Source organism: Oryza glaberrima, chromosome 10, assembly GCF_000147395.1.
Source record: "Oryza glaberrima chromosome 10, OglaRS2, whole genome shotgun sequence".
In the NCBI taxonomy this organism is placed as follows: domain Eukaryota; kingdom Viridiplantae; phylum Streptophyta; class Magnoliopsida; order Poales; family Poaceae; genus Oryza; species Oryza glaberrima.
Window position 1 is genome coordinate 19,489,045 of NC_068335.1, and position 15,537 is coordinate 19,504,581.

General features: G+C 50.7%; 2 protein-coding genes across 2 annotated transcripts; both read left to right on the forward strand.

Annotated features, from left to right (window-relative positions):
• Positions 1-1,341: 1,341 nt before the first annotated feature.
• On the forward strand, positions 1,342-2,727 carry LOC127753036 (uncharacterized). Its single transcript, XM_052278494.1, has one exon. The coding sequence runs from the start codon at positions 1,369-1,371 to the stop codon at positions 2,626-2,628; it is 1,260 nt and encodes a 419-aa protein (XP_052134454.1). The 5' UTR covers positions 1,342-1,368; the 3' UTR covers positions 2,629-2,727.
• A 4,580-nt stretch (positions 2,728-7,307) lies between these two features.
• Positions 7,308-9,915, forward strand: LOC127786022 (uncharacterized). The gene has a single exon (XM_052313346.1). It carries the CDS (start codon positions 7,357-7,359, stop codon positions 8,485-8,487), a length of 1,131 nt encoding a protein of 376 aa, XP_052169306.1. The 5' UTR covers positions 7,308-7,356; the 3' UTR covers positions 8,488-9,915.
• The last annotated feature ends 5,622 nt before the right edge of the window (positions 9,916-15,537 follow it).

Sequence of the window (15,537 nt, forward strand, 5' to 3'; positions counted from 1 at the left end):
GTATAAAAGATACACATGTATATAAAGTTTGTGTGTATACGTAAAAAAAATCTAAAAAATACGTGTATACAAAGTTGGTATACGTATGTATAAAAACCAAAAAATACATGTATACAAACTTTTTATACACGTATGCAAAAGTTTGCATACGTGAATACAAAATTTATATACGTATATATAAAGTTTGTATCTGTATGTATACAAAGTTTGTATACGTGTATATAAAGTTTGTATTTGTATATATACAAAGTTTACATACATACGTATTAAAAAGGAAAAACAGAAAAATATACGAGAAGAAAAAAAAAGAAAACCGGAAAAGGTACGGAAGAGAAAAAAACAGAAAAAACAAAAAAAGAAAAGAAAACTGTACGCCCGAAGAAACAGACTGTACGCCGCCGCCTCCTCTCCACACACGACACGTGTCTAGTCGCGCGTGGAAGGGTGAGCACGATTATTCGCGTATTAGCTGTCTCGGCCTAATAATGCTAGTCCTATTGACCTTTGAGCACGGCGCGCCTCCAACCCGCACGTTACTCCCGTCCGACTGGTCTAGGCTGCACAATGCAAGATTTCCTGATTTCGTAGTACTGTCATGCTGTGCCAATTCGGAGAACAGATCAAGGTTTGTTGACGTAATCTCCGCGTCCCACGATGCATGAAGCCTGGAATCCGCCGAGTCGACGCCGACCTTGAAATTGTCCAGAACATTGTATTTAGTTCACGCTAAATTATAAGTTTGATTAAAATTGAAACGATGCGACGAAAAAGTTGGAAGTTTATGTGTGTATGAAAATTTTGATGTGATAAAAAAATTAAAAGTTTGAAGAAAAAATTAGGAACTAAACCACACCGTAATATAGATTACATAATCCCTCCCCATGCATAACAAATCATCCGTACACGGTGCAATGTCAAAAAGAAATGACCACATGAGACACATGACTGCAACGTAGGTACATTCCATGAAATTTCCCTGCAGGATGAATCGATCGCGCAATGACGACTACTAGTAGTCAACGACCAAACCCCACAACTACGTTGCACCCCACCATTCTATTCCGTCCACACAATCCTTTCATACAAGGAGTAATACATGACAACCTTATTTTTTACTTATATTTATACTTATATTTATGTTTATTAGTCAAAATTTAAATTTTTCAAATTTAGAGTTGATTTTGGTTTTTTCTCATCGAATTTTATTTTTTTATCTTTGTTGTTAGATTGTTAAGAACTCGTACATAAAAATTTTATTCGTAAATTATTTTTTGTTTGCAAATATGTCTTTGGATGTGGGCCGTGAGTGTATATAAAACAAGCCATGGATGGTTGGAATTGCGGTCTCGATCGGATCAGCTGTCCAGCATGAGCCGCACTAGTAGAATGGATTGGTCGTCGCTCCCGGTGGATCTCCTGCTCGCCGTGTTTGCGCGCCTCCCCTGCGACGCCGACCGCGCCCGCTTCCGCGCCGTGTGCGCGGGGTGGGGCGCCGCGGCCGCGTCGTGGCGCCCGCGCCCCTGGCTCGTCGGGTCACGCACCGACCGGCTCGGCCGCGGCGCCGCCATGTCGTCGTTCTGGCTCTCCCGCCGCAGCCGCGGCGGCGGCGGCGGCGGCGGCCTTGTCCCGTTCGCCGCCGCGGTGCCCGCGGGGCTCGAGTTCCTGTCGTCGTCGTCGCATGGGTACCTCGCGCTGTCCGACCCTATGGCGACTCCCAAGGCGGTCGCGCTCGTCAACCCCGTCACCGGCCGGCGCATCCGGCTGCCGCCGATCGGGTTCTTCAAGAGGTGGCATGACGTGGCGACCGTCGTGCTGTCGGCTGACCCGGGCACCGCCGACAAGTGGGCCGCCGTGGCCATCGGGTTCCCGACCAACTGCCTCGCGTACTACAGCTCCGCCGCCGGAGCGTGGACGCCGCTCGGCTTCAGCGCGGCCGGCTACGCCGGCGTCGAGCACTACAGGGGGCGGTTCTACGTCGCCTTCAAGTCGCAGCTCTGTGTCTGCGACGTCGAGGCGACCGTCCCCGCGGTCATCCCGCTCGAGCAATTAACCGACGACGACGACGACGGCGGCAGCGAGAACGTCGACACCGGCAGGAGAGTCGTCGAGACCCACCTCGTGGAGTGCGACGGCGAGCTGCTGCTCGTGTCGGTGCGCGACAACCTGGAGCGTAACCCAGAGGACGCCACGATCTTCGGCGACGCCGGCGACGACGACGACCACGACGGCAGCAGCAGCAGCAGCGACAGCGACGGCGGCGGCGACGGGCGCGTGGTCGAGGTGCTCAGGGTGGAGTGGGTGGCCGGCGGCGCGGTGCGGCTGGTGCGGCAGGAGGACCTCCGTTCCCGCGCCCTCTTCCTCGGCCGGAACCGCGCGTTCGCGCTCTCGCCGGCGGAGTTCCCGGCGTGCCGAGCCAACTGCGTCTACCTCGTCGACCAGCAGGGCCACCCCGACGGACGCGTCAGGGTGTTCGACATGAACGCGGACGGACGGTGGGAGCCCGAGGAGGCGGCCATCGTAGCGAGGAACTATGCTCTCCGTGATGAGACCATTTACCCCGACGACGGTCGCCGAGACGCACAGTCGGCAGGTTGGGCTCGCCGTGGTTGGTTCTTCCCCAAATACTAGCTAGTTATTCACGCGTTGGTGTAACCTTTTTTCTTTCTTTTTTGACGCAATGTTCGTGTAACTAGCCGGGTCATGATTGGATTAAGTACCTTATATTTATATTAGGCTTATTTTTAATGAGAGTTTATGGCATTATCTTTTCGTTTATACTTATATTTATCAGCCAAAATTTAAATTTTCAATCTTAAATTTGAAGCTGATTTTGGGTTTTTTAATCAAAGTTTATTTTTTAGCCTTTGCTTTTAGATCGCTAAGTGCATGTATATAAAATTATTATTAATAATTTTTTTTCATTTGTAAATATGTTGTTGGGCTTATTTCATGAATAGGCCAAATGATGGGCTTCTACAAATACAGTTAAGTGATATATTATATATTAATCTACTTGTCAATTTTTTTATTATAGCCATTTAGTTGACATGTAATAAATGAGTGGACGTCCACCCAAGTGATTAGAAACCCATCTTCTATAATTCGATCCTAGTTTTTAGACGATGGATTCTGATTTTTTAAGTTGCCCTACACGTTTTTTATACGGAGTACCTCCCAAATGCAATATACATGGACATGGTTAGTGAGGAAAATTAAGTTAAGTTCGGTTCATGAGACAAGTAAACCAACCAGGATAGGATTGCCCGATCCCAGCTCCGGATAACTTTTCGAGTGTGAGAAAAAAGTACTACTAGAACTTATCTCTAATTAACCTAGAAGTACATTAGTAAGCGGGCTTCATATTTGAAACAAGAATGCCTTAAGGCTAAAATCTAATGAAACATATCTGAAAATTTTAGTTATCGACTAATGCATCGTCCGCGACTGCGTTGTCCATGGTGGGCGGCGCCGCCTGCGCGCCGGCCGCCGCCGCCGTGCTCTGAACTGGCCGGCGAGGGCAAAACCAATGCGATGGAAACCACCGGGGCTCAGGAAGATCGTCCAATGGCACGGGCTTGAGATGGCGAGTCTCCCACGGAGCGCAGACGACGACCTCGCCGCGTAATCTGACCAAGTGGTAGATGCGATTCGGCTCGACGCCGGGGAAGCCGCTCCGCTCGCCGGGAGCGCGAACGCGTGGCTGCGCCGCGACACGAACAGCGCGTACTCCCCGATGCTCTCCACCTTGGTGAACCCCACCGGCACGCCGCTGCCGTCCGCCGCGAACTCCAGCTTGTACACCCTGCTGGTGAAGCGGAGCCGCCGGCGCCGGTGGCGGCCGCCGGCGAGGAGAGGGAAGCACGACCTCCTGGGTACGACTTGCCGCGACACCTGGACGAACAGGAGGTCGTCGCCGCAGCGCACCAGGCATGTGGCCTCGAGTAGCTCGTCATGCCGCCACCGGTAGGCGCCGGAGAGGCCTACGCTGGTGGCGATCAGCATCCGTGAGACGACGTCGCCGACGGCGACCGTGAGGTTGGAGAGGAGCACGTAGGCTCGGCCGCGGAAGAACTCGAGCCCTCTGTATCGCTGCGCCTTGATGGCCTTGTCGAGGAAGGTCCACTCGTCGTCGCGGGCATGGCAGAAGGCGACCCGCCGCGTGTGCGGCCACAGGATTTGCTGGTGATGGGACATGAAGGCGAACGCCGTCCACTCGCCGGAGGCGGCGGCGGCGAGCGGGTCGTCGGGGAGGATCACCTTGCTCAGCTCGTACCTCAGCTCGTACCTGGAGCCGCACGGAGGAAGCGGGACCTCGTCGCCGGAGACGGCCCTGACCAGGTGGCTCTCGCCGTGCTTCATGGCGACCCAGCCTAGCGAGACGCTGACGAGCGAGACGGCGGCGGGGGCGGGGCTGCCACCGCGTTCCGGCCGCAGCGACACCTCCCCATCGTCAACTCTCTTGAAGCGGCGCCTCCCCCGTCGACGGCGACGCGACGGCCGGAGCCGGCGGCGCTGCTCGGGCGCGTACACGGCGAGCCAGGGACGGGGGACGAAGACCACGCCCGCGCCGGCGGCGGCGGCGCGCCATTGGCTGCACACGGCACGGAAGCGCGCGGCGTTGGCGTCATCGTCGAGGCGGAGGAAGATGTCATGGAGGAGGCCTTGCTCCAGGGAGGCCCAATCCTCCTCCGCCGCCATACTCGATCTCCCAACTCAACACCGACTAGTTTTAGTTGCAACAGATTCCAACATGCATGAGATGGGATGCTAGATTCCAACATGCATGATAGAGTAGCGATGTGAGGAAGAAGAAAGACTGACGTGGCTTAAAGGCTACTGCGGCTTCATTTCCTACTAGCTATCAGCGGTTTGTTAGGAAGAAGAAAGGCCGCGCGCCCGCGCCTTCAGCGGATCAAAAATCCACACTCGTCAGTTTGTTTGTTGATAAAAGGTCGTAGAGGAATATGGCTACAACAATCGGTCTGCCGTTCACTCCTCTTAATCCTTAAAACCTCTAAAGATTATCAGCTCCAAAGCTCTATCTCTAGTCCGTGCCACAAAGGAAGAGGGGCAATTAAGCAAATCGAGGTTGTGTGATTGACTTCGGTCAAAGATATGCTCTTTTTCTCCCATATAATATGAATCTCTTGGCGCACATCTAACAACCAAAAATGTTAATTATCTTGTTTTCGGTTCGAATCTTAGCTCGTCCAATGGTTTTTTTCTTCTCCTACCTAGCACAAATCTTGAAAAAAAAAGAGAAATATTTTCTCTTAATTTTCTATCGAACGTCATATAGTAAATCCGCTTATAAAAATCGATGTAGCGCACTATACTTAAATCTTTTTATTATTATTATTACTCACTACTTAGAGCATGTCCAACCGCATATGAGAATGGTTCTCAATCAAGATTTTTTTTGAGTTTTAAAAAAAACACGGTCCAACAGTAGCCCTATACAAGAAACCCAAAATCCTAATTCCCATCTCCGGGGAAAAAAATTCTCTGGGGCAGAGCCCCAATCCTCAGTGCGTGAGGCACCATCCTAGATGGGTGCCACCTGTATTCTCACAAATCTTGAAGCACCAGAAAAAAGTAAAGCAATTTGGATTTTTTTTTCTTAGCGTATACCCTCCGTATTCCAGTGGTGCCCTACGAACTTGTATTGTATTCTCTACCCTAATCACGTCGTTAGCGTTCTTCGTTCCTCGGAGCCGTAATCCAGCTATTCGCCCTTCCGTTCCGGCCATTGCCGTGCGTGTAGTTCGCTGCCCTTCTGCCGTCGCCGTCGCTGTGGCCGTCGCCGTCGTCATCACCGTTGCTGTCAATGTAGATGAATCCCCGTGGCGGCGCCTTCGCCGGTGCTGCTGCCTGCCCATCCGCCGGTGGTGACGATCCTCTGAGGCCGCCCACCACAAACACCACGATATCGATGAATGCAACTGCCTGCACAACCTTGACCACAACCATATGGCATCGACATTCTCGACGATGGCGCATTCGTTGATGCTCAATGAACTGGAGATTAGATTTTGAAGGAGCTGTGATTCCTAAGTAGACATTGTACTTATCATATAAGTAGAAAACAATAACATGAATTATTGTTTCTAATTTGTAAGCTATTGCAACCTTTATTTCTTCCTGGAAGCAATTTGTAGTGATTCGATATACTCAAACACGTTATTTCTTTCTAGTATATTTTTCTTTGGAGCTTCGTGTCTTGTAAACGGGCTACCATGCATTGTTGATCGGTCCATGGTTGATCAGGGGCCTCGGAGGATCGTCACCGTCGGCGGATGGGCAGGAGGCAGCACCGGCGAATGTGCCGCCGCGGGGATTCATCTGCATTGACTACGACGGCGACGGCGATGGCCACGGCGACGGTGGAAGGGCGGCGAACTACACGCGTGGCGATGGCCGGAACGGGAGGGCGAATAGCTGGATTACGGCTTCGAGGAACGAGGAACGCTAACGACGTGATTAGGGCAGAGAATACGATACAAGTTCGTAGGGCACCACTGGAATACGGAGCGTATACGCTAATTAAAAAAATCCAAATTGCTTTACTTTTTTCCGGTGCTTCAAGATTGGTGAGAATACAGGTGGCACCCATCTAGGATGGTGTCTCACGCGCTGAGGATTGGGGCTCCGCCCCAGAGAATTTTTTTCCCATCTCCGGTGTCCTCGCTCCCTAGAAGTAGGTGGCCACCCTCGCTCCCAATCGCCCTCCTGCGGCCACTTCGCGCACTCATTATGATCGCCGTCGTGGGCTCACGACCTCTGCGGGTGCAGCAAGCGGGTGTACCCCCCTCTTTTTTTTTTTCATTTTTTCCTGTTCTTCGTTGCAAGTAAAAAACTTACGATGTTTAGGAGTACAAAAGCATTGCAATTTTAGTGTTTATGTAGCTGATTAAATCAATAGTCAATGTGATTGATCCTATACTTTTATTTAACTTCTGCTGATGCCGAGCGGCGTACAAGGGAGAACGACGTGAGACGAGAAAAAACTAATTCCTGATGGTAGTTTTGTATGGACCCATTTTTTATTTTAGGGATTTTATTTTACCTAATATCTTGGAGAAAGAACTATTTTCACACCTCAAATTCATTTTAGGATTCCCATTATCAGATTTTTAGGATGAGATTTAGCTATTCTCTTGGTGATGCTCTTAGATCCAATGGTATAATTTTTTTAGGGAAGGGTTTTTTTTTTTCTTAGTAAGAGTTTAGCAAAGAGTTTTTTTTTTTAATAACGTACAGCATCTGTCCGTTCAATTTTAGGAGTTCATTACCGAAAATTTCCCAAACATAAAGTCGTAATATTTTTTTTCGCCTAGAGAGGAAAAACCCTACGCGATGGCCGGCGGCGGCTGGTCCTCCCTCCCCGCCGATCTCCTCCGGGAGGTCTCCGGCCGGCTGTACTCCGACGCCGACCACCTCCACATCCACCAGGTCTGCGCCCACTGGCGAGCCTCCACCCTCCCCGTCTCCGCCTGCCGCCCATGGGTCGTCGCCGGCCGCGCGCTGCAGCGTGGGCTGGTACCAATCGGCGACTACTCCCTCCGCCTCCCGGGCGGCGGCGCGGAGAGGATGGACGCCGGCCTCCGCCGCGCCCCGTCGGGCCTCCGCCACTGCTGCGGCGCGTCGCGCGGGTGGCTCGCTCTGGCCGACGACGCCCGGTCCCCCACCCGGCTCGCGCTGTGGGAGCCCCTCTCCGGCGCCGAGATCCCGCTCCCGTGCCTGAGCCCCATCACCAGGGTCTCCCTCTCCGGCGACCCGCTCGCCTCGCCGGGCTGGGTCGCCATGGCCTCCCAGCTCAAAGGCCGAGAAGGGCAGAATACCCTCGTCTGCCGCCGCGGGGACGCCGCCTGGACTATGCTGTTCGAGCATGGCACATCCGAGATCGGCAGCGTCGTGTTCCACGGAGGGAAGGTGTACTACATTGACATCATGAGCAACATTGTTGTCTGCGATCTCGACGCCGACGGAGCTAGCGGTGCAAAGTGCACTCAATTCTTCCATGTTCGCACATCGGTGTCCATGCTCTGCAGTTGTGACAAGTTTCATCCGGAGCGTGGGGTGCATCTGGTAGCCTGCGATGGCGAGGTGTTGCTCGTGGTGTTGCGCTGGGGAGGCCACCCATCACTGGCTGAAATCTACAAGCCTGAGTGGAAGGGGAACCACCAGTTGGGGCTTGGCGAGAGGGTGATGGACCTTGGTGATCACTCGCTGTTTGTGGGCCGAGGTGACACATTTTCACTTTCTGCTAAGGAGTTTCCTGCGATCAAGAGAAATTGTGTCTACTATGCAGATAAAAATTACAAGCAGCAGCATTGGATATCTGTGTTCCATTTGGAACAACCAGATGTTTTGGAAGAAATTCCATACCCGGAAGAGCTGAAGGAAGACATGACCAACTGGATGCCACATTCCTGGTTTTGTTCTAGGAGACCCTTAAGCAGCAGTGAAGCTCTCCTTTTTGAATAAGTGTCTGGATGTGGGGCTTTCTTTATGGAATTCCCACAAAAATCGTTTAGATTGCAGGAATTTCCTTATGAAATTCCTTTAGTAATGCTGTGTGTTGGAGAAAATGGCTAACCATCCATTCCCCTTCGTGTTGCTATCATCATGTTCATAAGTTATATCAATATTTGTTTTGTTGTTTCAGTGGGATCCTCTTTTAGGTATTAAATGTGTTTTCCTCTATATATGTTTGATTCTCTCTTCTGTATGCCAGTATGCCGTAGAGCTGTCTGTATTTGTTGGGTTTTTATGTACTATTTACTATTATATATGTTGGAGAAATGATGTGTTAGTGGCATCAACTGTATAATTGAGGGTATCGCAAATTTTGTAGACTCATGTAATTTCTGATAAGATTTAGAAGACTTATCCATCCCTTAGATTCTTTTTTTTTTGTCTTTAATCAGTTTCAAGAACGCAAGCACCCTGTTTGTTTATGGGAATTGATCTGTATTCCCTGTTTACTCAAAATCAGATTCTGCAAGTAATTATCCAGAAAGTTTGATGTTCCTGCACTGCTGCTTTTTCAGGTACGTACAAGAGGATATCCCTTTTGTTTTGTATGGAAGTGCCAGAGGATTTTTCCATTTCATTGCTTTAGGTTTGATTTGACATTGAAACCAAATATATTGAATATGACGGAAAGAGTTCAATATATCAGTGGAATGTACAGAGCAATCAGCCGCATTGCCATACTAAACTCGTGAGGTTAAGTCAAAATGTTGATTTATTCACATGATATAAGATCATCTCCCATGCACATTAGCAAAAACTATGCACATAGTTCTCCGGCACAATAGAATGAATCAAAGAACAATGTTATACATTGATTAGGGATTTAGTGGATGCTTTTGTGATATTGACATCATATTAGGGGATGCATTTTGTTTGGAATTTCCAGCGATTCAAATTTTTATATTGCAGCAAACATTGCAGATGGCAAATTTCTGTCACTGAAATTGCTTGCTTGAATGCTCATAGCATACACTATCCTCACATCGATGGTAAAATTTCCTGATACTGAACATGTTGGGGGAAAAAATGGCTTACTGATATGCTCTTCGATGTTTTTTTTATGCTTTACTCAACTGCACCTTTTCCACACTGGCTTTTATCATCTTTCGTAAAGGTCAACAGATGGACATTATGAAATTGGTTTCTTCACATGCTGCTTTATGTTTATTTCTGAGAGCCATTGCGGATACTGAGAAATTGTTTTCTGAATATGTTATCTATCATCTACTATGTTGTGGAAATAGCAAATTTCTGGATAAATTCAATGAAAAAATAAACTATCGCCTAATGGCCTGAATAGAATGTTGTTTCTACAGTCTGGGAGACTATAGCTGCATGTGTTATGTTATGTAGTATGATCATGACCTGATTGGTGGAATTTGTCATGGATTTATTAAGAAAACCCATAATACATTGGCTGCTTCCAGTATAATTGTCCAACAGACCCTTCATATGAAATCTCTTAACATATCCTACTGGATGGATTTGTGTGCTTTACTGCAGAAAGAACAGCAAGGAGGCTAACAGACTGACATAAGGGGCATCGCGAGCTGCTGAATTAGGTGCTGATTGTCTTATCCTATAGTTGTCTGTCCCTGTTTGACCCTGCCTTTGGAAGTCGTGCCAAACCTAGGCTTGAAAGATTGAAGACAACCTTGGTGGGCCTGTTCAATGAGTATGCTAAACGATCAACCAAGTCTACTTTCACACCCTGAAGTTCTTTCCCAAGCCTGAAATGGAACTTATAATCCACCCGAGAAAATATTGGTGTCAAAGCAAGAGAAAACCCTAATAAATTAATGCAAATAATAATCGGATTTGGCATGTGGAATTTTTTTCTTGAGTTCTACATGTCGAAATACGCTAACAAGATTTTTAGTGGAATTTTCAGAGCCCTCGAAATAATTTTAACCAATTAAAAATGAGCACAAGCAATATTTAATTCCAAGAAATCCTTTTCTTCTTTTTTTTCTCTCTTCGTTTTCTTTTTCCCTTTTTCTTTTTCGAATGGGCCGCTGGCCCATTCCCTCCCTCTCCCCCTTATCCGCTGGGCCGGCCGCAGGCCGAGGCCCAGCCAGGCCGGCCGCCTCCCTCCTCTCCCCAGGGTCGCCGACAGGTGGGGCCCACCTGTTGGGCCCTTCCCCAACCTCCGGCCGCCCGCCCACGTCGCCACCGCCGCCGAAACCGTCGCACCCCGCCTCCTCCGGTCCACGTCGGCCACGCCTGTGCGTGCGCCGCGCCTCCCGCACCCACTCCCCCTCTCTCTCTCTCTCTCGCCGCGCCCTCAACCGAGATGGCCGGGATTCAAATTTGAATCCCGCCGCTCTCTCTCTCTCCCCACCTCCAACCTCCCACGTCGCCGGCGAAATCGGGAGCGCCCCGGCCACGTCCGTCTCTCCCGAGCCCCTATAAAGCATCCCCGCACTCCCCTCCACCTTTTTCCTTTTTCCACCGCTCTCTCCCGTGCCCTCCATTGCTCCCGCGCCGTGCGCCCATCCGCCGCCGCCTCTCCCGCTACTCTGGCCGCCTCTAGCCGCCGCTAGACTCGCCGCCGCACCGCGCCGTCGCCGCCGTTGGGTTCGCGCGGCGAGGTCCACCCCGTCCGCACCTCCTCCGTCGAGGTTCGTCGCCGGAGCCCTCATCCCCTCGTACTCCGGTGAGCACCACCTCCACCGCCGCCTTCGGCCGTGGTTTCCGATCGCCGTGGTTCATCTCCCTCCCCCTAATCTCTCTCTTTTCCTCTCTTAGGGCATCCTGGAGCTCGTCCGCCCGTCGCCGCCGTCCTCCCGTGGCTCGCCGTCGTCGTTCGCCGTCGTCCCTCTCCGCGCCAGCCACTCTCGGTGAGGCATCCCCCCTCCTCTATTCCCCTCCCTCTCCCTCCTAGCCGCGCCGGGTCGAGCCGCCGCCCTGGTCGTGCGCCGCCGCCTTTGCGCCGCCGCCCCCGTCGCCGGTTGCCGTCGCCGGCAACACGCGCGCGCGACGCCGCCTTTGCCATGACCGGTCGGCCGGCTTTGTGCCGAGCCGAGCCGAGCCAGGCCGCCGCCACACCGTCCGATCGGCTCCGGGCCAATCTGGGCCGTCGATCCCGTGGAACGGCGGTGGACCACCCGCGTGGTCCCGGTCCACGGTAGACCACCCACCCGTGCGCCACTGACATGCGGGCCCCGCCTGTATGCGCCGCCCCCCCTTTTGATGACGTCAGCCCTGGGATTTATTGCGCAATAAATGATTTAAGAACTTTTTGTTATAGTAATAAAACAGTGAATCTTCTAAAATTCATAACTAATTCATCCGTGCTCTGTTTAAGCTCATTCAAGTCTCAGTAAATCAAGAAAAATATGTAGAATCCATTAAAAATGGTTTTGTTCTCTGTTTCAGTAGACTTATAGCCTGTTTGCATTGTTTGCCTTGTATGTCGCTTAGATTCCGGCTCTTCCGACGCTCCGGTGTACTTCGAGATAGTCGCCGAGGTTCCTCCAGCAGCAGAGCAAGGCAAGTCATGCCTGTCACTTGATCATGTTGATCCTATATTGCAAATGCTCTAATGTTTTCCTTCAAATACTGCATCGTTTTGCAATAATACTATGGGATGTTTACCTATTGTTACAGCCATGCTATTTTGGTACCATGCTCCTTGTTAGCTTGGGTTATAACATGAATAGACTTTGGACTAGGAATTGCTTAGCCATGCTTAGTTCAACTAGCACACATTGGGGAAAAATCCTATTAAAGTATAGACTGCAGGTTCTAATGGTGATGTTGGATTAGTACCACCGCTTTGGTGTTGATTAATTAAAATGAATCACATGGTGGGCTGTGGGTGCATGGTTTTGCTAGTCGCACCCATGGCAATTAAGGACTGGTTCGCGGGAAACCCTGGAAGAATTTATCGTGCTTACCACAAGCCAGCGTGGGCAACGGCTGGGCTTGTAGTGTAGCTTTCCTCTAGTTGACGCATCCAGGCAAGGGTAGGCGTGATGGAGCGAGGCGGGCCCTGCGACGGCCTCTGTCGCTTCCGGATTCACCTAGGCACGAGAGGGGACTGCCCGCTGCCTTGCGAGGAGTGGGGGTGAAACCTGAGGTGTGGTGTGCTTGGCTAGAGGGGGTTACGCGAATGGTCCTGTCACGACCTCTTTCCGGTATGTCGTGGTGGCATGTCGGCGCACGGAAACGTGTCGTGGGGCTGTGTCTTGTGGGTACAGTTATACACCTCTGATCAGAGTAAAACTATTCGAATAGCCGTGCCCGTGGTTATGGGCGGTCAACCAGATTCACCGTAATTAGTCTCATCCTAGTTTAGTCTAATGAAATTAGATAGTATAGGTGGATGGTTGGGCCTGTTCCAACGTGGTATAGCGTTGGACAGTAGATGGTTAATATTGATTAATTATTAAAACTGTTTTTCCGCTTTCAACCTCTGTTTATAAATGCCAGTATTACGCAAATGAACCTTTATAGCTATCCCTTGATAAATCCCTGCATCATACCCCTATCCCGGTATGACTTGCTGGGTACAGTGGGCAGTACTCAGTCTTGATCTATTTTCCCCCAACTCCAGAGTATGAGTATGTGTCAGATGGTGGTTTCTCCGAGGAGTAGGCTTCGTCCGTGCCGTCGAGGATGCCTGTGGAGCGGTGTTCCCGCTGCAGATCAAGTCAAGGCTTAGCTCCAGTTATCTTTGTTTTCCGCTGCATTTTTGTAAGACTTTTATGATGTTTGTAAGACGTGGATCTGAATGTCAACATTGTCGTTTGTGTACCCCGGCCGGTCCTGGACGGGGATTTTAATGCACATTCTGCTTGGAATTCTATTCGAGAATTTCTGGGCGTGATAAGTTGGTATCAGAGCCGACCTTGACCGTAGGACAAGCCAAATAGAAAAACCTAAGAGCCCTCTGAATCCTTTTCATTGCATATGTTCTTGGCAATTGTATTTGTTCCGGGAAAATTGGGATATGTTCTTGTGGTTCAAGGGAAAAATCTTTGTCGCTCGTTTAAGCGAGATTTGTCAAAACAAGTCAGTCTAGGGTTTTAGTAAAATTATTTGAGATTTATTCGTCAGCCAGTCGGGATTTGATGGGAGGAATGCATTAGGTCCTAGCTCAGGAATATGGGTTGCAAGGTATTTATGCTCTTATTGTTATCACTAGTATGTATCTAATTTCCCCATTATTTTATCGCTATGTACGTCTGTCTTATTTATTCGCTCTCATGCAAAATGATCTATGCATAAAATTTCGTTCTTACTCGCTTCTCTTATTTGAGATTGCTTTATTTAAATTTGGATTTGAGCATGCATTGATCCTACTCCTTTGTCTTCTCTAGATGGCCGACCACCCACCCAACCACCGCGGAGAAGGCATGGACGACTTTGTGGCAGAGTTGGCACGTATGACGCTGGTGGTGGGCTACCCCAACGCGCCAGAGTACACGACTGTTCCACCGCTCAGTGGCGAGCTTCCTCACCGTGTCCGCCTGGAGGTCCATGGCTACGTGGGTACCTGCCTAGCTAATATGGTGGTTGAGGCGTCCGGAGGCACAGCGCCTGTCAGGAGGCAGCATACCTGATGATGGCCAGACTACGGGAGCGCCACAACTACATCTTCCACGACACGGCATACCGATTTCACCCTCGTCGAGCCAACGGTGATGATGTCAGTACTTTCCGTCCGACAGCTGGCGAGAACGACACCACCTTTGGTCACATGTGCGCCGTGACGAGGGGGATGGACAAGATGCACTCGGATCTGCACAAGGCGTCCAAGGCCTTGAACGATGGGAAGCTAGTGAGGATCATAACTCCGAAGGATGAGATAGCACTCCTGAAGAAGGAGAATGCTCAGTTGAAGGCTCTCCCAGCGCCAGGAGGAGTCTGGATCCGCACCACGCCCCGCAAGACGACGACTGCACTCGTGCGCATTCAGCTTGCGCCCAGGAACCCACCTCCGCCCGCAATTCCCATAGCTCCAGCTCCAGCCCCAGCTCCGGTTCCAGTGTCAGCTCCCGCGTCCATTCTCTCCTTCGCTCCAGCATCGGCCGCCAGGGGTCCAGCCAGTGGCAACGGAGGTTGGTTGCCTGCTACTCCCAGTGGTAGTCGCGACCACAGCAGCAACAGTTTCAGTGGCACAGAGCTGGGCAGTGGCGAGATGTATCTGCCAGATTCCAGGAGCTGCTCAGAGGGACCTGGTGACGAGCAGGAGGACGCCTTCGACTCCACCGACCGCAGGAGCCGTTCCGAGCATTAGGCTCGCTTTCCATTAGTTTATCGACTGTTTAGCATTTGCCTGTTAGTTTGTGTGTTCAGGTCTGCTCGCTTGTGGGTCAGTTGACGGTCGATAACATGTGCCTATGATATGGCTGTCTTAATAAGGATTTTTGCTTGCTGTTTTAAGTGTTTTAATTCAGATCAGAACAATTGCAGTTTAAAATCCTATATAATAAAGCTTAGTTCTTGAGCATCTGTTTTTCTTCTTCTCCCCCCGTCTGCTTTTCCTCCAGATGGTCTACACCAGGAATGGTAGTCGCACAACAGGCGAGGGCAGCAACGGCGAAGAACGCACTGACGGGGTGCATCCCAACAGCGATTCCGGCAATGGTCCGCCACCACTCCCCGAGAACCCGACTCTGGCTCAAGTAATGGCTGATCAGACTCAGATGATGGTAGCCATGATGCAGCAGATGCAGCAGCAGCACCAGCAGATGTACCAGAGGATGCAGCAACAAGCCGAGCAGCACCAGCAACAGTTTGGCCCCCCTCCCCCTCGGTCCAAACTGCCGGAGTTTCTACGCGTCAGACCACCCACCTTCTCCAGCACCACCAACCCTATGGAGGCGAATGACTGGCTCCATGCCATAGAGAAGAAGCTAAATCTCTTGCAGTGCAATGATCAGGAGAAGGTCGCTTTCGCGACACACCAGCTCCAAGGTCACGCGTCAGCTTGGTGGGACAATCACATGGCTACCCGCCCGCCAGGCACGGAAGTCACTTGGGCGGAGTTCT